The sequence below is a fragment of the Pinus tabuliformis genome, chromosome 8 (genome assembly GCF_031772625.1).
Source record: "Pinus tabuliformis cultivar Carrire ecotype Pingquan chromosome 8, CPIR1, whole genome shotgun sequence".
NCBI lineage: Eukaryota > Viridiplantae > Streptophyta > Pinopsida > Pinales > Pinaceae > Pinus > Pinus tabuliformis.
In genome coordinates this window covers 2060030247-2060056886 of record NC_142294.1, presented here as the reverse complement: position 1 = coordinate 2060056886, position 26640 = coordinate 2060030247, and the positions used below count along the sequence as shown (strand labels likewise).

General features: G+C 39.0%; 1 protein-coding gene across 3 annotated transcripts; it reads left to right on the top strand.

Moving 5' to 3' along the window:
• Positions 1 to 7493: 7493 nt before the first annotated feature.
• Positions 7494 to 24432, top strand: LOC149244732 (uncharacterized). Of its 3 annotated transcripts, none has more exons than XM_089374976.1 (3): positions 7494 to 7692; positions 8665 to 10043; positions 23960 to 24432. In XM_089374976.1, the coding sequence occupies exon 2, from the start codon at positions 8843 to 8845 to the stop codon at positions 10031 to 10033; it is 1191 nt and encodes a 396-aa protein (XP_089231102.1). In that variant the 5' UTR covers positions 7494 to 7692; positions 8665 to 8842; the 3' UTR covers positions 10034 to 10043; positions 23960 to 24432. The 3 variants fall into 3 exon arrangements, with proteins under 3 accessions (XP_089231102.1, XP_089231104.1, XP_089231103.1); XM_089374978.1 differs by having other exon boundaries at positions 7691 to 7819; XM_089374977.1 differs by lacking the exon at positions 7494 to 7692 and having other exon boundaries at positions 7927 to 10043.
• The last annotated feature ends 2208 nt before the right edge of the window (positions 24433 to 26640 follow it).

The following is a 26640-nucleotide window of genomic DNA, read 5'->3' as shown; positions in this document are numbered from 1 at the left end:
CCTATACGTTAATTCAACATGGGCACTTAACACATCATCATATGCACACAATTTGTTAAATTTTATTTTATTTATTTATTATTATTATTATTATTATTTTTTTTTCTTTTACCATCAATGGTATGTGATTCAACCTTCTCATATTCTCTAAGTTTCCCCTTTAACTAGATACACCTACCAACTCCTAGCACGTGTTTCATTGCACTATTGGATTTGCCGTTGTTACATGAACTTTAGACATTCTCTTGGTTGTTTCATCCATTGTGGTAGTCTCTTAAACATAAAAAATGTTCTTGTTATTGTGTTACTTATTCAGGCAGTAACGAAGCAGGTGCTCCTCTCCACACCACTAGCATTTCAATAAATTTGTATTTTGGTCCTCTGTCCTTTCCCTCGCTAGTCCAATAGTCCTCTTCTTCCTTTGAGTGGGAGAAATTTGTTGGTGTACACCTTTCATTAGAAACCTAAATTTAACACTCTTTCCTGGTAGGTCATATTGTGATGCTTTGAACATTTTTCTCTTGAGCCCAACTTTTTCTTTCTTGATGCAGGAGCATCCAGCTAAGGGCGCCATGACCAGGTGTTGGTCTCAGCTGAGGAGGAGGGTCATCAACAATTTGAATTTCATTTGTGTTTGTTAATTAAAGACAATATTAGGAACCTGTTTTATGTTTTGTTTTTGTCTATTAATGAGTAGTTAAGGATAGTACAATTAGGTAGAAGCAGTTGCAGACACCTGGTTGTCTGGTCTCTTGTGTAGTTTAACTTTCTAGTTGTTTACTTAAAAAAAAACAACAACAAAGTAACAGGAAAGAAAATATTATCATTGTATTTTACAGAACGAAAGAATCAAATAGCAAGATAGTTGATAACTGCATAACTAAACAAGCAACTGCCAACAATTTGCTTAACTGTATTGCAAGGAATTATAAAACAATTGTACACAGCATGGACGGGGTTCGTTCTTTTCGGGACAGAGAATAATAATACGAAACAGAGATATTTTCTTTTCATTCTATTTTCCTGAATCCATCTGAATTGACTACTGTATCTCCTACAATCTAATTTTTGTTACATACAATATAAGAACAGACAGACAATCTGTCAAATTCCTTCCTGAACAGAAGCAAGTTCCCGAATATAAAGTCAAGCAGAAGCATAACTAAAGCCGAGACATAGATATACAAATGGGGACAAGCACATAGTTCCTGTGCACGCTAAAGAGGCTACAGAGGCACGAAGATACGCTACAGTAAAGCATTATCAACAAACACAGTTCCAACACCGAATATAAACAAGAGGTAACCCTGTGCACGATAATACCAAATTTCTTTTCATTAATCCTTCACAAATATTATTACAGTCCACATTGGGGTTTCAAACACGTGAATACAAGTCTACAGCCAACAGTTTCGAAGGCGAGGAAACCCTCCTTCAGAAACAGAGTGATAAGACGAGGGTTAGGGTTTCAAACCCTTAAAACAAAGTTCTTTACAGCCCATGGCCGAATCCACATTATACAGTCAACGAACCAGAAAACTAGATTTGTTCACAATCGAACGCATTGCAACCGAACCAAGTCGAGCACAATAGAAACACAACCAGAAACCCTTCGACCAAATAGAGACAACAAGGAAAGATCCTACTGGGTCTATTCGAAGAAGGAGCCGAGGGTTACTCCAACTGAAGACCGGAGACCTGCAAGGAGAGCACGACAATGTGTTAGCTTCGAGGGTTTGGAAACCAGACAACAAATGTGAAAACTGATAAGAAGGGGAACGTGCATGCCAGACGAACTCACCCTCTCGATAGCAGAACTGACCAAGTAGAATTACCATTGACTGCAGCCCTCATTGAACAAGAACCCTGCTCGCAAGGAGCTGAGACTATTAGTGTAAATAAAAATTGGGAATATAACCTTCAGCAGAGAGAGACATCTTACCTTGCTAGAGGAAACAGTCGCCGGATGGAAGGGTCCCATTGAGGCTGAGTCCTGAGCACAAGTAAATGCATACCCAACAACAAATTATGTAACCATACAAGTGGCAGCAGAACTGTAAGATAAAATCAAGGACCAAAGAGCAACCAGAATGAAGCAGTGAATGTCGAGCCATCCAAAGAGTAAGGAAACCTCACATAGTTCGACCAGAGACTAGCAGAACCAAACTAGCAAGGGCATAGACTAGAGGAAAAACAATATTAATGTACAACTGTAACTTACCAACAAAATCCACAGTCGACGCAAGAAAACATTGTTGCAGAACAGTGCCAAACCCTCATGGAGTCGTAGAGCTCACAAACAATAGCGCATAGTGAAAATGACTGGGAGAACCCAATACCTAGGGTTTAGCCAAACGCGGGACAGAAGCCCGAGGTCTGGACACTTGTCCTCTCGACGTACAAACACATTAATACAACAATCAATTTCCAACCTAAATATCTACACTAAACCTTGATTAACAATATCATTATTCATAAATCATTGTAATCAATAGTTGCTTGATTAATTAAGGTTTGTAACACGGGCTGGTCCCATCTAATAATAATAATAATAAAATAATTTTAATAATTTATTTGTAACAAAATTATAATAATTATTCAAAAAAATCTAACTCATCAAATATTTAAATTTATTTAAAAATAAACATATAATTTAAAATTTAATGTTTTGTTCGAGTGTCAGTTTGCAGTTCACTTCTTTTGTTGGGAATTTAAATAGCTCGGCCAACCCCAGATACTAGCTCATTCGGAAATGGGGGTCGAGGTCATAAACATCAGTGGGAGAGCTGCGGCAGTAAGGGTCCCTCCTCGCTCGGCCACCGAGAAGAAGTGGTCGTAAGTCGGATGTTTGAAATATCAGTGAGGTTGCTTAGGCCTACAACACGGGAACCCCAGCCCATGTTAAACAAATGATCTCATAGTGGGAAACATAAATAAATCAGTGGGCGAAAGTTGAGGTGCAGATTGAAGATTGGAGCGTCCTCGTTCCCGATCTTGGACATTCTCGCAATTGCACCACCCAATATAAGTAAACTGTCCATCTATACAGGCTGATAAAAAGTATTGTGGCCAAAGTTATCATGACCTCGCCTGCAGGTTATGTCAAAGCGGATCCAGGTTTTCAGGAAATTTAGAAAGAATTTCAACTTATTCAATTTCAAATCCAGCAGCAAAATATTCTTCTTTGGCACATTTAGCAGCACGTCACGTGCCTTCCTCGGTCAGAATTACCAGGCTCCAGTGCTAAGGACTCGACTCCTGTGGAGTCCTCTAATGAATAGTTGTTAGTATGGATATGGCAGTTTCTATTTTGTCTAGTTTTCTTGATGTATATGTCGGCTAGCAGTTCTTACTATAGTTATTTAGGTGATAGATGTTTTCCAGACATTCAGTCATATAAGGCTTTGTTTGACAGGCTTAAACTTTTGAGGTTTTGGATGGGATATAATGTGTTTCAGTGGCCAACAAACCTGGTTTCCCAGTGGGCGGGTTGAGTTCACTACATGTCTATTATGGATGTAACTTGCTTTTGAAAATGAATGAATGAAAAGGTCATGCCAAGCTTACAAAAAAAAACAATGAAAAGATAGCATCACCTCCATATTTCTTTGAATGAGTTATTAGGCCATGAATGTGACCTAAAGCATGAGATAGAGGGGGTGGATGAGACTAGGCACGTGGTAGGCACGGATGTTAAGGTAGGGGTTCATCAAATGATTGAGGGGCTTGGATAGTATAGGCTTCCTCAACCATCACCTCCATTTAGTTGCAGTAAAACCCTACCTCCAATCCTGAGTATGTGGGTGATAGCCAATAATGGCATATGCTAGGAAGAAAGCCAACTCATTTGGTGTCGTGAGCAATGGCATGGGGAAAGGGCCCCAACCTCTTATTATTATTATGGCTTTAGCCTCGTAAGCAAACACTCGCCATGAGTGTGGCATCATTTTTGAGGGTGGATGTAGTCTTTGGGTTTCTTGTTCAGTGGGTGGTTGGCTTATTTTGAAGGCATGACTCTACATTTTTGTTCTTTGAATATTCTTCTAAATTTTCTACTTTTGTGATGCAGCTGATTCTAGACTCATCACTTTGCTCTTGCATATCCCTGGGATTGGACTCGGGTATTAAGAGTCCTATGGCATTGGTGAATTGGAAATTTGGTTTTCTTCTTACTACAAGTTCAACTTTAATGGCACTAACATGCAAACAAAATGGCAAAGGAAAAAGGTCGGTCCTTGCCTCTTGAGGCACAACTTGGACTCTAAGTTCTGGGTGGTATTAAGTGACCCACGCAAAATGAGGCATGAAGCCAATAATTATATTGATGCCCAATGAAGAGAAAGGATGCTATTGAGGATGTAAATATGGAGGTTCAATAGTTATGGGAGGGCACTAATGTGAAAAGGATTATAAAGGAGGCTCAAGGTTGGGACAAGGTATTTTAGATTGGTTGAAATGTATTGGATTATGAAACCTATGGTAGCTCTGGCCATCGCCCCAGAGTGGTTTGAGTTGTGGATTTACAACAACAATTCTCAATTTTCAAGGGGAAATTTGAGGCTTTTGTCAAGGGAGTCTTCAATATTCAAATCTTGATTAAACAAACTGCAAAGGGAGTTGAAAAAGCAAATAAGTGTGAAGGATTTAGGGCGTCAAAGGGTACTTGACAAAATCAAATTCTAATTCCATAAGAGTTGCTCCTGCTTTGGCTAACCTAGTTGGTACTCCCGGTTCAAAGAAACCTAATGCAAGGAGGAGGTAACTTCAAAACCCCCCAAAAGCACAACCCTTCTTCTGCAGGTTTTCAATTTTACTATTAGACTTTATAAAATATTCATAATCAAAGAGCTTGGTTTCCCATATGGCAAGCCTTTTTGGACTATCAAGAGCGCTTGGTTTCACCTATGGCATGTCGGGCCTTGACTTTGTGAATTTTGTATATTTTATGTGAAAAAAATAAAAGTAAAAAATTAAAATTCACCTCCATACTATCTATCAAATAAGTCTTCATTAATATAATTGAAACTTTAAATACCCACGGGGCATAAAGCAGAAAGTGACATAGTGTTTTGTTAAGACACTTTGTGGTGTAAAGGCCACTAGTTCGCAACGTCATGGGCAAAAATCCAGCCATGCCAAGGGCTGGTGTGGGTCAAGTTGGGTGTGATCCCTTGGTGATTTTGACGACTTAGATGCCCCTAGGTCACAACTACTCAAGACACAGGTTAGATGTGCTAGTCATCTCACGACTCACATATCTTAGCAAAACAAAACAAAAAATTAAATTTTAAATGTAAAAGTGCTTATAAAATTTCATCACTCACCTAAAAATATATATAAGAGTATTATGTTTTCTCAATATTTCCTCATGTGAGGAAAATAATAGAGAAAACATAAAAAACATTTTTTTATGTTTTCTTTGTTGTTTTCCCCAATCCCCAACCCTAGTATAGAATGGGGTGGGGCCAATATTTACAATAAATATGTTTTATCCAAACTGTGGGGAGGGGTTCAAGAAATATTGGGCAAAACATATTTACCATAAATATATTTTAACCAAAAAGTAAGGATGGGGCAAATAAATTGAAGGTAAGACAAAATATTGGGTAAAACATATTTACAAATGAGATGAGGATTGAGAAATATTGGGCAAAACATATTTACCGTAAATATTAGTAAATATGTTTTACCCAATATTTCATTTCACCCAAAGAAGGAAAAAGTTAAAAATTCAACTATTCATTTTATGTACACAATGTAACTTTTCAAAAACTAGTTTATATCCATCTTAACTACGGATCTACTAAGCATCAGAGAGATCAAATGTATTTTCACTCTAAAAGACGTTTGCATCTCAAGGGATTTGATCCCTCTTTACACTTGGTAGATACAAAGTTAAGATGAATTTAGGTTGGTTTAATTTCACCCTTTAAATAGACTATATTCGACATGCATACCATGAGTCAATACCATAAAGTTATTTTTTATTTTATTTTATTTTTTGATCGAGTAAACACGTTTTCACATAAGATTATTTTATTTTTAAGATAAAATAAGACATTACATTACATCTAACCATCATCATCATACAAATAGATTATGAAATAATTTTTTTTATTCAAATATAAAACATTATTTTATTGAAAACATTCTAAACCTATACTTTATTCTATCACATAATTAATTCTATCACATAATTAAATATTAAGATAATTAAAATTTAATAAAATGCTTTTATTCTATCACATAATTAAATATTGATAATTAAAATTTAATAAAATGCTTTTATATGATATTTGAAATTCAACATTATTAATTGTATTTAAATTGGTTAATATTAAAAATATATTTTATTATTTTTATTTAATTAATTAAATTACCGAACTTTATTACTTATTTTTTATGGAATTAAATTATTTATTAAAAATAATAAGTAGTAGAGAGGTCAAAGTAAGGCACTAAGGTTACGTACAAGAAAGAGAAGTAAGAAAGAGACAAGGAGTGGTAAGTGGAAATCCACTTAGTTAAGGACAGCACTAGGAAAGGGACAATGGGTGATAGGTGGAATGTAAGGTGAAGGCACTAGAGTGTGGGTTCAAGATTAAATCACTTTTTCTAACCAATGGAGAAGGGTGATGATGTCATAGACCATAATATAGTTGTAAGCAGCTAAAGGGTTACCCACAAACTAGATGCTTGTGGAATACCGGTGTTGCATGCTAGGAAATATTGTTTATCTTTAGGAGGAAGTCACGTAGGCCCCTAGAATTTCAAAATTATGATATGACATAGAATTACTATATCAAATTGATAAGACTTAAAAGTCAATGAAGAATTAAATTACATTATCTGTATTAATGTTTGAAATTTATTATTTTTTATTGGAGTGATTTATAATGTGATTTTTTTGGAGATTTTAGTGACGGAATTCGGCGGAAGAAATTGAGGTTAAATCTTGATTTGTTGCAGTTAAAATGGTTTTTTAATTGCATATTTGGATTCAGCACCCTGAAAAACCTCTGGGACGCTTTGATTGTGCAAAAACTAGCTATCAAACTTGCGATTCCAATAAATTACTCCCAGATTTTAACGAAAAAAACCCACCAAAAAACTTCCAAAAAATTGCATTATAGACAACTACTTTTTTATCCTACAATTATTATGAGGATCTTTTAAACCTCTATTACACTGCAATTATGTAATCTTATCCATTAATATTTATTATCCTAACCAATTTTTTAAAAATTTTAATTAAAAAAACATTTCTATCATAATACGCTATTTACCAATTTAACATAAATTTAAAGTCCTAAAAACTTCAGAAACATGATAGAATATATACTTCAGTTTACGCCAAAATACTAATCTTTCAGTATATATGAAACTTATCTACTTACCTTTTATCGCAATTATTGCAATATTCCATATTGAACCTTGCAGCTTACTTGTATTGACCAGAACATCAAAAGTGGGAACAAAAATCCTAATTCATTCCCCATATCCTCAACCAAAGTTGAGAAATCTTAACCCTAGCCGTTTGTTCTAACCGGACTCACTCACTTCCATTAAACCCTTGGTAACAAGTGCCCATGCTTCATTGGTCTGATTATAGGTTCCCGCATCGAAATCCGCTCAGTACCTTTGAAGCGACCGGACCCTTATCGATCCCTCTTGTTGTTATTCTGCTGCCAGGTATGTTTTAACCCATTTATTCTGTGAAATCATATATTCGGCATGTCTGCGAATTGTTTGACAGAATTTATCAATAGATTAATGCAGTAGACAGCAGCCAATTCCTCTTAAATGTTCTCCATATCTGGTAAAAATCCCCAATGGATCATCGTTACTGACGTATTTTTTCTCCAGTATTTTTCGAGCGTTTGGCATCTGTGAGCGCTATTTGTTGAAATTCGTCTCATAGTAGAGATACCCACCAGCCTTTTTATTATTATTTTTCATATATTCGGTGTCCCAACTAGCTGCTCGTCAAAATTCCTCTGCAGATTAGCCATACATTTTTATTAAAGTTGTCTTACTTTTGCATCTAACTACGCATCTCGAATCCCTCTATTTTAGCCATTTACTCCTAAATTTTAGTAAATTTACTTTCATCTGTCAGCTAACTGTTTATTAGAAGCCCTAATTTAATTTGGTAAGTGAGGGTTCTATATTCGCCATCATGGTTTAGTTCCAAATTTTGGTCCATGTTAATTGAAGTGATAAAATAGTCTCACCCATCTTCGATTTAACTAAATTTTAGCCATATTTTAATCTGCCCATCTCCAGTTTGGTCACACGTTTGTCTTTCCATTCACACTTTTAGCATAAAATTAAATGTCCATCTGAATGTAGATGCCTTTTTAGCTATATTTTTGGCTGTACTCCCTGTGTTTGTCTGAATCTTCTGATATTCATTCACTTCTCATTGCAGGACTAGATGTGCGGTTGTCTGTTTTCTGTTAATTTGTTTTTTGCCTCTAGTTTAGCTGCATGTTGCCAGTGTTAGGTTTATATCTCTGTCATTGATCTGTCTCGAGGGTGATTGTCTATTTGTCATTTTAGTTTATTGTTGTATGAGACCCCGATTTCACCTTTTGGTATTGAGCTCAGTCTACCAACTAATGCAAGTGATCTCTATTTTTCTGGTTGATATTTGGGTTGCAGAGTCTCAATGTTCTCAGGAATTTATAATTTGAAAATCAGGGAAAATGTAGGAAAATGCATTTCCTGGCTGCTGCTTTCCATGATTAGGAGTTAGAATGAAAACCAACTTTTGGGGTGGGAGAATTCTCAGGAATAAAGCATAGGTGAGTGCCCATTCTTGAAGGGTAATCTTGATTCAATGGAGAAGCAGCAGGTTGGAAATCAGCAGCAGCAGCAGCAGCAGCAGCAGCAGCATCAACAGCAGCTGCAGCATCAACAGCCACAGCATCAACAGCCACAGCATCAACAGCAGCAGCAGGCACCATTGCCACGTGTTCAAGTCCCACAACAACAGATTCAACATCAGCAGTTACAGCAGTCACTTTTGAAGACAGGCGAAAATGGTCTCTCCAAGACCCCTGATCGGACCAAAAGAGATGAATGGAGCGAAGAAGCAGTTTGTACTCTTCTGGATGCGTACGAGTCCAAATGGCTTCTCAGAAATCGGGCCAAGCTCAAAGGAAATGATTGGGAGGATGTGGCAAAGCAAGTTTCTACTCGTAGTTCTGGAATCAAATCACACAAGACACAGTCACAATGTAAAAACAAGATCGAGTCTATGAAGAAGAGATATCGGTCTGAAGCTGCGAGTACATGCAATCCCGGTTCTGGACCTTCTTCCTGGCCCTTCTTTTCAAGGATGGATGGGTTGTTAAGATGCTCGACTATGCCCCAAGCCAGGCCTGGTGGGGTGTGTGTTGATACGGGTGGACAGCCGGCACTCACCGATCTGGGACTGCAAGCCTTGCCTAAGGTGGAAATTGGAGATTCAGAGATGGTGGTCTTTAAGAGAGTACAAGAGATCCAACCTAATCCGGGAGAATTCGTTGAAGGGAATCTGAACATTTTGACAGTAGTGGAACCAGAGGGACAGATGCAGGACAGCAACCAGGAAGATGGTTCTAACACGTTGCCAAATAGGAAAGAAAGTGTGGCTTTGGACAGTGACACCAGTACTCCTCGGAGCAAAGTTGCAAATGTGGGGGAGGGCTCAGGAAAGGGCCAATCATCAAAACGCAGGAAGAATTCAAGCAGTGAAGTAGCAGAAAGCATTCGATCATTTGCTGATTCAATCCTCAAGCTTGAGCAGGCAAAGATGGAGATGTACAAGGACTCAGAACGCTTGAGGGCAGAGACAGAGGTTAGGAGAGGTGAGATGGAACTCAAGCGCACAGAGATCATAGCCAAAACTCAATTACAGATAGCTAGATTGTTGTCTGGGAAAAGGGGTAAACGAAAGCTTGCTAATAAAAATTCTGCGTTGAAATCTGCACTTGCTGCAACAGCAGCAGCTCCATCAGATGGTCCTGCTCCTGGCATGCAGGAGTGAGAAGCATAAGGTGAGCATAATGAGTCTTGAAACCTACTTATTTTCCAAATGCATAGATTGGACATGATGATTTTGATTTCTCAGACCCCTGTAACTGTGTCAAGAGCCTCTTAGTGTAAGGAGCTCGGCCCTGTATGAGCTCTCATAGCTGCATTTCCTTTTTGGTCTTCTTTGCTATATGAATACACACCATGTGTATTGAAGGAATGTAATTTTCACTCATTTCTATGAATGAAATTACGGGTTTATCTCTGCGGGGAAAAATAACTGTGTCAAGAGCCCTGAAATTGAATTTGACCATTTTTTTTTTCCATTCTATGCATAGATTGTTTGATAAATGTGTAATGTTTGGCAATAATTTCTTTTTGATATATTGGATATATTTTCTATGATTTATCTCACGTCTTTATTTCCAATTTTTCCTTCAGTCCCAAAATTCAAGCTGAAATTATGTCCTTTCAGTATTCCTCCAGTGATTGCTTCCTCTAAGAATAGGTGTCATGGATTCACCTTTGCTACTTGTAAGTATAGTTGTCGCAGATTCGCCTTTGCTGCTTCTTAGTATAGGTGTCATGGATTCATCTTTCCTGCTTCTAAGGATAGGTGTCATGGATTCACCTTTGCTACCATATTTGTTGGGACCATTTGGCAGAAAAGATGCTTCTAAAGCAGTTCCAACTTCCTATAGCCTATCCATTCAGCAACAAAGATTCTTCTTTTGCAAGCCAGCCTGAAATTTTGCAAAGATGCCATATTTCAATAGAATATTTTGGTTTTCTTCAGTGTAGTTTTCTGAGCACTGTAATGGCAATATTTGTAGAATTGGCCTCTGTGTCTCTAAGATATCCAGGGGAATGGGTTCATTTTCAATTGAACAAGTGGTTTTGAGGATTGCCACTTGGCAAAGTTCACCAATTCCGTTTTAACTTTTGTTAGCTGCTTTATGGAGTTTCTTTTGCTTGAGGTTCCACCCTCGTCTTGTACCTTTTTGTCTGTAGAATTGTGAAGCCAGGCCTCTAATCATAACTTTGCTTGTGGTGCTTGCAATGCTTGTATGGCAACTGAGGGGATCTATAAACTCTCTAAATGCCAACTACAAATAGGAAGCAGGCCACACGACTTCATTAAGAAAAAGAGCTTGAAAAAGAGATTCAAGCTTCCAGTGTGTACCTAAGCACTAGCCTAACGAAGGAATTTTGGAGAACTGTTTGATGTTTCATACTGTCTTGAATCTGGATAGCTTGGCTAATAGCCATTAAGGACTGCCTATGAAGGCATCAATGAGTGGGCTGATTCGCTGTAGAAGTAACAGAATCAACAAGGTAATAAAGTTTCTCCTTTGATAGCATATAGCTGTTTCATTCTTATCATCCAACTGAATTTCATTTAGCTTTCAGTAAATGCAGCTGTTTCTCAGTGTGCAGGTCTGGTAGCAAATATCTCAAACGTAGTTTTATTTGATTTCTTTGTTCTTTAGGGTTTTGCCACCTACGGTTGGTCCTTTCAATAATTTTTCTTTGATTTATATACACTACAGAATGGTGATAAGAAAATAGAAATTCAATGGTTGGGTTTGCTGAGAAGATATATGGGTGTTCCCAAGTTTGCCTGGTTTCTACTGTCAGTAGCAGGACCCTTGTAGATCATTCCCTGTAATGTCTACCATTCCCTATAAGTTATGTAATGTCCCTTACTAGGATTTTACCAATCAGCCATTATGATATTCCTTAGTTTGCCAATTTGCCTTGTACAACACATTAACTGCTGGTTGGAGCATTTTGACAAACAGTTTCTATGCATGAATCTTACAGGTAATCTTGTGGTTGATGGCATAGAATCATTATCTCAATTATCATGCAATTAATATATCAGCATCATTAGTAAAAACTTAAAAGACATATAGGAGTAAAATCTTATTCATATGACAGCAACAAAGGGGTAAAAACATTAGCCAATTAACTGTCATCAATATTGGCATACAAGACCAGTTTGGAACCTGGCAGTGTGACTGTAGGAAACTGATGTGAAATTATCACTGTTGTAGCCCTCTCATTACCTGATGCAAGTTTAGCGCTGGTACAGATGATAGCAGCCCAGAGTACTCACGGCCCTTTCAATGATTGCACTCTGATCAGAGTCTTGCCCCCCATTTGATTAATATCCTCGCAAGTGGCAAGATCTGGGCTGTAGGCGTTTAAAGAAGATTGCTTCTGTCTATAAGAGATACAGTCCTCCAAACTCTGTGCAAACCCTTCACTAAATTATGTTAAAATAAATACTTGGAGCTTCAACTCTACTTAAGCTGCCACAGAGATGAACTCAGCCCTCTCAAAATGTAACTATACTCAGCCCCCAACACCCATCAATCCACATGAAGAAATCAGTCCTCCCAATAAATGACAGAAATCAGCCTACAGGATGGTATACAACCTCTTCAAACAGATTTGGCTGTTATATAAATATAGTCACTTCCCTTGATGAATTAGCCACAACTTTCTTCAGGAATTGATCTCACAACTTAGCATGCGACCTGCCACATAAATTCGGCCTTCAACTTACAGAATTGGCCCACCAATCAAGACACCGAAAAAAAGAATCTGCTGGCATGAACATGGTCCTCAGGATGAGTTGTGCTTCAAGCTATAATTTGGTCTCTCAAGAATAAACAGTAAACACTGCTCTCCCATTGCAAATTCGACCCAGGGAATATATGGTTCCTCACTGATTTATTTGGGCCCTTCCAGACTGCACATGTCCTCCACTAATTCACAATATAACTTGGTTTCCCAGCAAGTATGTGACCATGCCAAAATAAATAATTATTATTGATGGAATTTGGGCTCCAAAAAAAATTAATTGAAACCCCTGCAATAAAATTTCTTCTTAATGCCATGAGTGTAAATATGGAGATCTCCTCATGAAATATGCCCTGCAAAACAAATGGAATCTTTTGACAAAATTAAAACCCCAAAATTCTGGCAAACCTATCTTGCCAATCAACACACTCCAATGAGAATTCCATAATGATTTTTTCTTGAATTTGCTAGGGTGTATAGTTTCAACACTGAACCCAATTTTTCTTAGGGATAAGGTTTTGTGAAAATTTCTGAATCTAGCAAACCATAAATCCTACTGCAGTGAACTGATTTGCATTACCTACTTGTGTTCTTCATTTGAACAAGTTATTTTCAGAAATATTTAGAAAATATTAATGCAAATACACTGCAGCTTACACCAATATACAGATCAAGTACTAAAAAAAAATGAGACAACTACACAAAGGACACGCTTATTTTTGGATTAAACGTCCCTAGAAAAACCCAGTGTGGGAAAACTGGTGCAACAGATATGAGGGTTTTATTATTAAGCAAAATTTTGAATACAACTAGGGTGCCAAATTCGGCTAACTCAACAGAGAATAAACTCGCAGAAGTACCTCTATTCGGAGACAGATATTTTGGTGAATCCAGCAACTGGATGAACAAATCCCACAGGTGACCGCGCTGTCCCTAGTGCTGGGTAGCGATGGCTTCTCCAAGCTCTGCGCTGGAACTATGTCACCTCTTCTAGGAGTTGCGTCACCCTCCCAGTGAGCCTTGCCAGCTCAGAAATCGATCTATTGAAATGATGCCCGATTTGCCTCACAAAAACCCTAGCGCTGCCTCTAAGTGACTGCGTCAACCCTCCAGCCTCTGCATCACCCTCCTGGAGCTGTGTTGTCTCTCTCTGTTGCTGCACTGCCTCTCTGTTATGTAGTCTCGACCTTGGACAAAAGTCTCGCTGCCGAAATACCCCTCTGCACTAGAAGCTTACTCTGAAATTCTCAGCAAACCATGCCCCAGAATTTCGATCTAGCTCAAGTGTTGCTCTCCCTGTGTGTATTTTCCAACTGACCCCAAGCTTTTATACTTTTCCTATTGGGAAATCAACGACTGTGATCTAATCTCTAATCAATCGCTAAGATTAAATTATACTTGATGCTCCTCACTTAGAAGCTTCTCACCCATATTTACATTAATTCACTTTAATTATTTTAATTTATTTACATTAATTCACTTTAATTATTTTAATTTCTTAAGTTTTAACTTAGGCACCAATAAAAAATAATTAATTATTTGAATAACATGCACTCCGGGTAAAATTTCTCCAAACAATTTTTGGGTCTTGGAGATCTCATGTTGATCCGGATTTAAACAGGAATGCAACAAATTACAGAGATAACCATAAACACAGAGATGCAACGGAAATAATACTTCATTTCATTAATGTAAAATACTGAAATATGCTTACAAACAGAAATGGAAATACACGAGCTAGGGTGATGGTAGCTTTTCTCTGAGAAGAGATGTGGCGGCTACATGCCTCTGAACTGTGTTACAATGAGGCTCGAAGGCCTATTTATTGTTGAGAAACAATGGAAAACCCTTAACATCCCAAAACTTAACCCTAGAAGATGAAACGCCAAATTGTGGGCCCCGTTTTGGGTAAGTTGGTACATCAACTTCCCGGGGTCGTAACTTTGGCGCCTGATCTTCGTTTGACGCGTACAATAGCTCGTTAGAAAGATCTATTCGAGCACTACAACTTTGGGAAGAACAACATCGGTCCATGGACGCATGTTGCTCCCAGATTTCCCAAAAAACGTCGTTTAGGGCCTCAAAACAACTCCGGAAGTTCAGGACCTGAAAAATTGCTAAAAATAGTAAATTGTGCTACAATTACGAAAACTAAAAAACTAAAAGAGACAGTTGTGGGGGTCCAAGTGGGATAGGTGGATGGCTACCAACATCCACCTGAATCATCCCTCCCCCCTTAGGAAGCAATGGTCCCCATTGCGCTGAGTTCCTCCATGAGATGAGGAAGCTGCTGCTGAACTTGGTCCCTGGTGAGCTGTTCTGCAATCTCTGACGTGTCCAGTAATGGTGGGAAGCATGGTCGAGGGTGGTACACATTGAACACTTGGTGCAGGCGAAGGAATGGACCATGTCGGCGAGGTCAGAGCTTTTGATGGGCTCTTGTAAGGTGTTCTTTCTGCAGATGCAACCAGAATTTGTTGCCCACCTGAAGCTTGTGTGATACCCCTGTGGTTGAGGAGAAGTTGTTGTTGTGTTCTTTCATGACCGTATCCCTCTACTGCTGTGTGGAGGAACCCTTTGTAGGGGTCATGGATGTGGCTATGATCTTCCCCTTACTCAGACAGAAAATAAATTTCCTAGTCTGTGAGATGAGCTTGCTGCCTTTCTTAGCAGCGATCAAAGAGGTGGCGGTAGGCGGGGCTACTTCCGGTATCCTGTATAATGAGTTACCCAAATAAATAATAACAACGCGAGGCCTTGACTCATACACAGCATGTCGCCTCCACAAGTATGGCTGGCCTAATAATACATCACAAACATCCATAGGTGTAACATCACATAATACCTCATCTGTGAAGGGCTTGATGCTGTAGGAAAGGCGGCATTGCTGGCGGACTCGGAGATCTCGTCCTTTGTGAAGCCACCCGATACTATACAGCTGTGGGTGTGGTGTAGTCGGTAGGCCTAACCGTTTCACGACCTCTGCTGAAATGAGGTTCTTCTAGCGCCCACTGTCAACAATGAATTGTAGCAGTGAACCCTCCACTCACATTTGTGAGTGGAAAAGATGCTCCCCCTCCTCTGGATCTGCGGGCTCATTCTTCTGGATCTTGGCAGTGGCAACAGTGGCACTGGGCTCTACATCAATGATCTGCTTCCCTTTGCCATTCCCCTTGTCGGGTTCTGACTCAAGGTCGGAACATGCATCTGATTCGGAAGCCTTCAACTCGGCCACCAACGACTGCTTGGTCCGACACTCACTTGTGTTATGAGTGGGACTCTTGTGGAACTCACACCACTTTCCTGTGTCCTTCTTCGATTTCGTGGTGTTGTTCTTTTCTTGCAGCTTCGACGGGTTGTCTTGGGTCACCCCGCCTTAGCTTTGTCCTTTGGTCTTCGGATTTGTAGATCTAAAGTCTCTCTTCTTTTGTTTGAACTTTTGCTCGATTTTGACAGCGTATCGGTACGCTGTGCCGAGTAAGGAGATGTTCAGAAACTTCATCTCTTCCTGGATGTATCTATGTAGGTAGTCGCGGTATTTGAGTATTAGATGTAGCTCAGAATCTTTGATACCCAACTGTGTGCAAAGGGTATGAAAAATGTTTGTGAACTTCGGCACATCTTGGTCCTGTCCTTGCCGCAGCGTGGTCCACTTTATGTATTTGTCTTCAAAGCTTTTGACAGGGTAGCACTGCTCCTTGATGGCATCCCGGAAGGAATTCCAGGTGGGTGCGGCTGTGAACAGTGAGTCCGTACTTTCATCCTTATGCTTGCAATAGGTTTCCCACCAGTCCTTGACGTGGGGGGCTGCTTTGAGAAGAGCGAAAACAATCTTTTCCTGACTCGAAAATTCATGAACAGAAAAATAACCCTCTAGCAGATTTAACCATTTATCTACGGCATTTGTGTTTATCTGACCCTCGAATATGGGGATTTCAAAATTAACTTGTACCTTAAACAGTGTGGCATTTCCAGCGTAGCTGTTGGAAGCCAATGCGTCGCCCCTAGGTAGCCGCTGAAGGATCTTGGCAAAGCTGCCCATCATCACGTTCCTTTGTTGCTCGAGGGCTTCTTCGAGCAAGATTTTGATAGGATCTCCTGCCTCTTCATCTTTCTTTTCATCTGCCATGGGAGGCCGTCGGGATTTGCGAGGCTGGTCTTGCAAAGGTTCGACCAGTTCAAGCCCTGACTCCTTATATCCTGACCTCGTTGGGGACATGCAAAGAAAAACAGAGAAAAAGCAGACTGCTCTAATACCACTGATCCGGATTTAAATAGGAATGCAACAAATTACAGAGATAACCATAAACACAGAGATGCGGCGAAAATAATACTTCATTTCATTAATGTAAAATACTGAAATATGCTTACAAACAGAAATGGAAATACACTAGCTAGGGCGATGGTAGCTTATCTCTGAGAAGAGATGTGGCGGCTACATGCCTCTGAACTGTGTTACAATGGGACTCGAAGGCCTATTTATTGTTGAGAAACAATGGAAAACCCTTAACATCCCAAAACCTAACCCTAGAAGATGAAATGCCAAATTGTGGGCCTTGTTTTGGGTAAGTTGGCACATCAACTTCCTTGGGTCGTAACTTTGGCGCCCACTCTTCATTTGACGCGTACAATAGCTCGTTAGAAAGATCTATCCGAGCACTACAACTTCGGGAAGAGCAACATCGGTCCATCGACGCATGTTGCTCCCAGATTTCCCAAAAGACGTCGTTTAGGGCCTCAAAACGGCTCCGGAAGTTCAGGACCCGAAAAACTGCTAAAAATAGTAAACTGTGCTATAATTATGAAAATTGAAAAACTGAAAGAGACAGTTGTGGGGGTCCAAGTGGGATAGGTGGGTGGCCACCAACATCCACCTGGATCACATGTGTTCTAGCCCCTCCACAAAATTTCGGAGCTAGAGCACATCCGATGCTAGCCAAAAATCAACACTCCCTCTTAGCGAGAAATGTGCTCTAGCAATACTTCCCAGCAGAAGTATCACACTGATCCACATCATCGGTCCTCTGCGCTGTTGATGCTCGACTTGCTGCCCTTCATCCACTGCGCTGCTGCAATCTGTACTGCTGCTCATGACATTGCCACTGTCACTACTGTATCTGTATTGCAACTCCCTCTCAATATGCTTCATTATGCTGCCCATAGCACTGCCACTGCTAACTGCTGCACTGCAACTTAGTCGCTGAGAATTAAGCAACTGAAAAGCCACCCAAACGCTGACACGCTGGTTAGTTTGGATGCCCCTTGACACTAAAGCTGCCTCTGTTGCTAATCTGTGCTGATCCTCTGATGCTACTGTGTTGTTGTTGTATCTGCTCAGTGCCTTCTGCATTGCCGCAACTCTCCATTGCACTGCTTCAGACTTTGGCGCTCTAGCTCTGCCATTGTTGCTCCATCATCCCTCACACCAACTGACTCCCGTCATTCTGCTTCTGTCATTAAGGGCTCCCATAGCTGTACGTGATCCAAGAGTTTGGGCACCTCAAGGATCCTGCCCCTTTTATGTAGTCCTCCTCGACTACAACTCAATATCACCCCACCTCTTCTCTAGAGGTGCATGAGCACTCATGGTGCAATCATTATCGTCCTCTTTGTCAGCTTGCGCTAGAACAACCTTTGAGTCAGACTTCTCTTCTTTTGAGGGCACTGTGTGGCGAAATGACCCATTTCTCCACATCTGAAGCATCTGACTTTGGATATGTCCTTTTTCTTTCTTTTCTGCTGCCCTTGTTGTCCCACTGATGCGAGAGACGCATCCTCCTCTTCCTCCTTGATTCTGACCGCTTTGCTGCTGCTTCCCGCCTTTGTCCATCGTCTGGTCTCTTCTTGTCGAAGAGCTGCCCACATCTCCTCCCAATTGAGAAGAGAAGCATTGCCCAAGATGCTTTGGACAAATTTTCCCTCTTCAGTGACTGCATTCAGGGCAGTCCCGACCATAAATTCAGGATCTGGTGTAGCCCCTACGGAAGTTAGTTTGTCACGGCTCCTTTGCAACCTGAGAAGGAAGGGATCGGTTTCTTCTCCCTTCTGCATTTGAAACTGTCTCAGCTAACTCTCAAGCAACATCTTTCGCCGAAAGGAAGTTCCCTCGTACAATGTGGTCAAGGCCTCCCACATTTCCCTTGTTGTGTCCTTCTCAGCAATATGTGGGATCACATGATCCTTGACCCCGTCTAAGATCATGCACTTCGCTTTTGCTTGAGCCTCCTTGTACTTCTTGAGAGGATCAACATCAACCGGAACAACAACCGTCCTCAAGGCATAATCCTTGATGTGATTTTTATCCAAAACTGCCAGGATCCTGGCCTTCCAGATGACGAAGTTGGATGCTCCATCCAACTTGTCCTGATCCCTCAGTCCGTTAACGACCATCTCTGCTCAAATGAATGTCGAACTGGTTCTCTTCTCCCTCTTTCGCTACTGCCCCAACAAAACTCGGATCTGGATTTCTTTGGCGCTAGAAATCCTCTAAGGAACAAGCTCCCTCTGAATTTCGATTTCCTTCACGGAAATCCTTCTGCCAATCACTATCGAACGACCCTTCTCTGATCTCTCTTTGCTGCTGCTTAGCACTGGATCTAGATTTTTTGGCAAAAAATCTTTTGAGGAATTGATTCCCTCTACTTTGCTTCTGCCCCACTAGGTACTGTTCTGCACCAACAAAATCAGCACCGCACCAGCAACTCTAGATGAAATTTGCGCTGTCTGTCACACTGATTTTCCTCTGTCCCTTCACTGATGGCTTAAGTCCTCCTTGATCTGCAATTGCTTTGATACGATGTGAAAATTTCTGAATCTAACAAACTAGAAATCCTACTGCAGTAAACTGATTTGCATTACCTACTTGTGTTCTCCATTTTAACAAGTTATTTTCAGAAATATTCAAAAAATATTAATGCAAATACACTGCAACCTACACCAATATACAGATCAAGTACTGAAAAATAGATGAGACAACCACACAAAGGACACACTTATTTTTGGACTAAACGTCTCAGGAAAAACCCAGCGTCGGAAAACCATTGCAACAGATATGAGGGTTTTATTGTTAAGCAGATTTTTGAATACAACTAGGGTGCCAAATCCGGCTAACCCAACAGAAAATAAACCCGACAGAAGTAACTCTATCCGGAGACAGATGAACACACTCCATGGGTGACTGCGTTGTCCCCAGTGCTAGGCATTGATGGCTGCTCCAAGCTCTGCGTTGGAACTCCGTCACCCTCCCTGTGAGCCTTCCTGGCTCAGAAATTGATCTGCTGAATTGATGCTCGATTTGCCTCACAGAAACCCAACGCTGCCTCTAGATGACTGCATCAGCCCTCTAGCCTCTGCGTCACCCTCCTCGAGCTGCGGTGTCTCTCTCTGGTTCTGCACTGCCTCTTTGTTATGTATTCTCGGCCTTGGACAAAAGTCCCGTTGCCGAACTGCCCCTCTCTACACTAGAAGCTTACTTCGAAATTTTCAGCAAACCACGCCCCAAAATTTCGATTTAGCTCAAGTGCTGCTCTCCCTGTGTGCATTCTCCAATTGACCCCAAGCCTTCCTTTATACTTTTCTTGTTGAGAAATCAATGACTGTGATCTAATATCTAATCAATGGCTAAGATTAAATTAGACTTGATCTTCGTCACTTATAAGCTTCTCACCCATATTTACATTAATTTACTTTCTATTTAATTTCCTATGTTTTATAATTATTTGAATAACACGCACTCCGGGTGGAATTTCTCCAAACGATTTCTGGGTCTTGGAGATCTTGTGTGTTCTAGCGCCTCCATTTCGGAGCTAGAGCACATCCGATGCTACCCAAAAATCAACAGGTTTTACCCCTTATTTAGCCACAAAGGCTCAAAATCAAATAAGAGAAATCATCCATCAATATGCTTAAAGAATGATCTTGAGCTCCCTTTTATAATTTTTGTTCATCCCAATACCATGGGTAAGTATTCCATGGGTGCCAATACCGGGTATCGATACCATGGGCAAATAAATGCACAATAATGTGACTTTATAAAGTTCACCCTGTTCACATAACCATATATTAATCTAATTTAATCAGTCATTTCCCATGTAGTGATCACTCGGAAAGGGACAGGACAAGTTACAAGATATTAAGGTGCACCAAAATTTTTGTGGTTGATCTACGAGCCCGTTCTCATTCCCATTCTTGTTCTGGTTCCTATCTTGTCACTATATTAGAGTGGTGCTGATCAACTGTATATACATAATATACATTGATGGGGGGCATCTGGGAGATGAGATTTACACTGTTATCTCCCAAAATTCTCTATCCTTGTTTCTTATACCATTATCCTTTTTTGTTCAGTATTCCAATCTTGGGTCAATATATAGGATGTATACGCTGGAATCAAAATGGCCAGTTCATTACAACAAACAGGGATTCTGCATTACACTGTTATCTCCCAAAATTCTCTATCCTTGTTTCTCATACCATTCTCCTTTTTTGTTCAGTATTCCAATCTTGGGTCAATATAGATAGGATATATACGCTAGAATCAAAATGGCCCATTCATTACAACAAACAGGGGTTCTGCATGTGTTGAGTAGGAACTATTCCAATTACAGTTGGCTATGAAATGAACAATATACCATCTAATATTGTTATACTACAATCCACTGGAGGTAATATATGGTCATTTGGACCATGGGTTCTTCTTCACATTTTGTTTTCTGTTACCTTTAGGTGATTTATCTTCCCACGACCTTTTAAACTATAATAATTCTACACATTTTTTTATTCTAACGTCAAATTTGTTAATCTATTATAAAATGTCTTTAGGATGCTTCATTTAGACTTTAATGTGCCAAGTATCTGTCTCCTATCAGGAGGGACACTGCTCGGCACTAATGGCATGTGACTTCTATAGCCTGGCTTAATATCCATGATGGTTTTCACTATTTGAGGTTTGCTACTGGCACCTGAGGTTTGCTACTGTGGGGAATCAAACTTTGATAGTGGCTATAACAACACTCTGCGTTCACTTACCTGGGCAAGCCCCTTTTGACTCAATTGCCTTTTATAGTGGTTTCACGTTTCACTCTTTCCAACAGCAATGCTAGGCCTTGGTCAATGGTAATACTGTTAAAGTTTTGATCAGTAGCCACATGTTCATTTTTTGTAATTTTGATCACACTTCTAAGTTCATTTTCGGATATACATCATGGGGTTTCTGCCACATTAAATCAACCGTCTATTAATTATGCACGACTATATATATCTGGTACCATGGCATGTTTTGTAACTTTGATCAGCAACTTCATCCTACTGTATGTGGTTGTTAAGGTAATTTCTTATATTTCAAGTGTTGAGCATCTACCACCTATCAAGAGAAGGGACAACATGTTGTACTGAATGGAAAATGTGATGCTTGGCCCGACTTAGTGGCCATGATGACCCCACCATTTCATGGAACAAACGTACCACATTGTTGGGGGGAATATCAGCACTCCCTCTTAACCAACCAGTTAAGACCCCAACATAGTCACTGGGTTTAGCAAATTTCAAGGTTGAAATTTGAAATTTGCTGAACTTCAAGCTAGTCTGAACAATTTTTTTTCATTCTGGCTAATTTCAAGGCGAGTTTAAAATTGGGTTCAAATTTGAACAGATTCTGTCTTATATTCACCAGTGTTTGTCTAAATTTGTTGACATTAGATTCAAATTCCTTTTTTAGTTAAAAGTTAAAAAATAAATAAACCCTAAAAAGTCTTCCAGCTGTGTCACAATAATCCTCCCTCTGTATATCTTTCCTCCCACTCGGTGCCACACATTATTCCTTCTGCACCCCAGTCTCAGTACGATGAAACCACTTTTTGAATAGTTCCAGATTACAGTGTCGACTGCTTTGAGATGTAGCAGTATTGTTTAATGATTGTATTGCATATTTATTATATAAATTTTCAAATTTTCAAATTTTACAGCCCATCAAACTAAATGATGAATTTTATTACCAAAATTATTACTGTAAAATTTTTGTTGAATTTCGAGATTGCTGAATTCGAACTTGAACTCAAACAAGGTGACTTAGGGCTCCAGTGGTATTGTTAAGGGAATTTACATATATATTAATGTACATGTCCCCAATAGTTTTATAAAACATTAGATGATCGTTTGAACAATTTTTATTCCTGGTTCTGGCTCCATCTCTGCTACTGTTTGCAAGAGTGGTTAGTTCTTGAGTGTCTCTGCATTTAAAAAAAATGGTAAGCACTGTTTTTTTGCATGTGAAATGAATTGAGTTGTTCCAACTAATGCCAATGTCTTCCATGTCATTTATGTTCTTAAATTGTGTACATCAATAGAAATAATGTACGCTAGCTAAAAACATTCAATTCGGTAAATTAGAGTTGTTCAACATCATAGATCTGGTGTAGAAGGATCCATGTTTATTCAGTTAAGTAGATTGATGGCTTATTATTAACCGTGAACAGATCTAAACAGATAAGAGGTTTGAGAGCTTTTAATCCAAATAAATAATCTTGAAAAATTGGTAGCTAAAGTGGGTGGTCTTTTAGTTAATAATTTTCTTATTCAGCAAGCTATTTGACAGGAAACCCATGTTTTAGTACCATGCCAACTAGGCTTGAGCAAGCATTAGCACATTCTTGGTGTATATGTGTGTGTGTAAATCCCCAATAGTTTCATTATAAACCATAGGTCTGATCATTTAAACATTTTTATTCCTTGTTCTGACTCTATCTCTGCTACTTTTCCCAGGAGTGGTCAGTACTTGAGTGGCTCTGCTTTTTTTACGAGGGCTGTGAAATGAATTGAATTGTTCCAACTAGCATCAAAGTCTTTGAGTATTTATTTTTTTAAATTGCTTACTTTTGAGGCTTGGTGCTATAACAATCAATAGGAATAATTCAATAATGTAAACTAGCTAGCTTAAAAATTTCAAGTTGGTAAATGAGAGTTATTCGATATCATAGTGCTAATGTAGAAAGATCCATGTATATTTAGTTAAGTAGATTGATGGCTTGTGTGAACAGATCTAAACAGATGAGATGGGCAAGACCTTTTAACTCGAATAATCTTGAAAGATTTGTACCTAAAAGGGGTGGTCTTTAGACAATAACTTTTTTCGTCAGCAAGCTATTTGACAGGAAAGCCATGCTTTAGTAGCATCCCAACTAGGCTTGAGCAAGAATTAACACATTCTTGTTATATTAATTTCTTGGCATGTCAATTTGTTGGTTTAATCTTCATGTTGTTTTATACTCTTTACATAATTTTCACATTGTTACTTGATTATCGTCTCAACAAAACATGAAAATTTACATGTTTTTTGATTTCACAATTTTCTCAGGTCGAAGGATGTTGATATTTTTTGTCACTCAATGGAAGTAGAGCTGATCTTTCACTAGAACCGGAGCTTCTGTACTGTTGTACGGAAATTATGAGACTCTTTCATGGATAGCTATTTTTCTCCTTACTTTTGAGGAACATGTAGATCGTTATTCATTTTATTTACACCTCTACATGAATCTGATATTGTACCATACCGGAGTGTGGACTGCAAGCTCTGGTTTGATGGCCAAAGATAAGGAGGCAATATTATAGTAGCCTATGGTTACTGGCTTGCTGTCGCTGTTGTATAATAGTATTTTGTTTCCAAGAATGGCAGGGTTTCCTGTGTCCTGCTATCATAAGTTCCTGTGTATTGAAAATCCATAGCACATACTGAAATAGATCAAAAGTTGAGATCTACTGATTGAATACATTTTTTAAGAAGTCCAACTAGAGAAATTAATAATTTTTGAAGTTAATTGTTGAACGTCATATGGTCTAGCATACTGAATTTGTAATTTTTTGCTGGATGTTCAAGTTCTTTGTGTATCTTGAATCCTGTGGTCTTATATGTTCCAATACAAATATCTATCCAATGTAGAATCAGCATAGCTATGACAGCCTAGGAAAAGTTAGATTCTCTCTGACATCCAAACTTTGAATTGACATAGAAGGAAAAAAATGATAATAATCCAAATCCAATATAAGTTGCAGGTGGGCAGGTACAATTCACACATTTTTTGTCAGGCTTGTGGGCTGGTTGATCTCAAATTGACACGTTATATGATTAGTGGGGTTGACAGTGAATTGATATTTTGAGTAAACAGCGACTTTCTTTTTGAACCAGCCTTGACTAATAATGTACTTTTCAGCCAAATTCAAGGTTAGTTCTGTTTTCTCTTTCTGGAATGGTGCTTCATGAAATACACCATCAGGTTGGGCACTGCATAACATGGACTTAAGTGGAAGTTTTAAGGGGTATCAATTCCATAAAAGTTGGCCTGGACTTGCTTCCAGCCCCATCCTTTTTGAAACATGCCATTTGGGTGGGGCAGACTATAGTGAGAATGGAACTCAGGTGGATGGCTTAGTAATCATTGTCAATCTTTTCAGCTTGATAATGTGTCAACCTCACTAATGAACTAATGGCCTATTGGCAAGGAGGGCTTGTTAGACCTTGTATTTATTAATTATTTACTCTAGCAATCTTTCAAGCAAGATTAGGAGATGGCGAAATTTAGTCATGTGATCTAATAATGACACGAATCTTATTATATCTAACTGTTTGTTCACATGCAACGATAAAATCGATTATCGCTGCATGCACATTGGCAGAGATAATCGTTTCATGGTCTGTATATTGGAGGAGGAATTAAAAGCAATGTAAGATGTTTTTGCGTGTAACAACACAAGTTATTTTGAAATCAGAGTACATTGATGTTTATATATGTCCAGTTGCAGAACGAACCCCAATGATTGATATATATATATATGTCCAGTTCCACTTTCATAAATATATCAATCCATGTATTTAAATATTTTTTCAATGTTTTTTATTAAAAATGTTGCTTCTTTTGAAAGGTGCTTCAACTTAGATGGCAGGACTGAGGGTTATCTATTCAGCCAAATTCGCCCAGGACTTGTAGTTGGCCTTATCCATTTTTTTTGACATAATATTCACGAGGGACAGACCACAGTGAGAATGGCTCCTGGGTGTATAACTTAACATTGCATCAATCTCACTGCCACTGGACAATGAAAGCTCAATTGGCATATAAAGTGCTTCATAATTAAATCAATAGATATGTTCCAAATTATTTTTTGGAACCAGAAGCAGTGCATCGGTCTAATCATTATACATCAATAATAGCAAATGTTGTGATTATTATGAGCACATCAAAAGATTGTTTAATTGCCTTAAATTCAGTTTAGAATTTTCAGGTCTATATCAAATTAAAATGAAAACATGCAAGATGGACAAGCCTCTCCCACTGGTGCAAGGTAACTAATTATGTTCTATGGCGTTGTGGTATACAAGATATTGTTATTGCTGTGTTGTAGAATTATGGTTCACAACTGTTATAACAAACAGTTGTAATTTTTATCATTTCATTTTAAATGGTTACTAGAATGTATTCATGCAATAGGTCTTTACCCCTGAAATATCTGATCTAGAGCATTCTTTCATACCTGCAAAATTTAATTTAGGTGGCCTTTTTTGCAACTCTAAAGCAAAGACTAATCATGGCCAAGAATGCCATCTTTTATTCTCGGAGTCGCTTCAAATTAGTGATACCACAACAACATACAAAAATTGATTGTACACAAGATCCTCTTTTTGATAAGCCATTGAACGTATGTAATTTATGATTCGCTTCCTTGATGGATGCATATAATTTCCGTTTGGGTTCCCTAATGTTAAGAAGCATGAAACTTTACCTAGTAAAGCTTCCATTTCAAAGTAGTAATTTTACCAGCTGTATATTTAACTTAACTTGAACAATACTTGCGACATATATCATTCTTTACTGTCATAGCGCACAGGCACACCCCAATGTTTTGAAATTTGAAACCATGCATGCTTCGTGATATTTTTCTCATTTTATCACATGTTCCTTTTTGAACAACATTTTGCTGACCAAGTGAGATGAGGGTGTCACTTTTGTTGAAATAGTTAGTGATGTTACGGTGGAGATCACT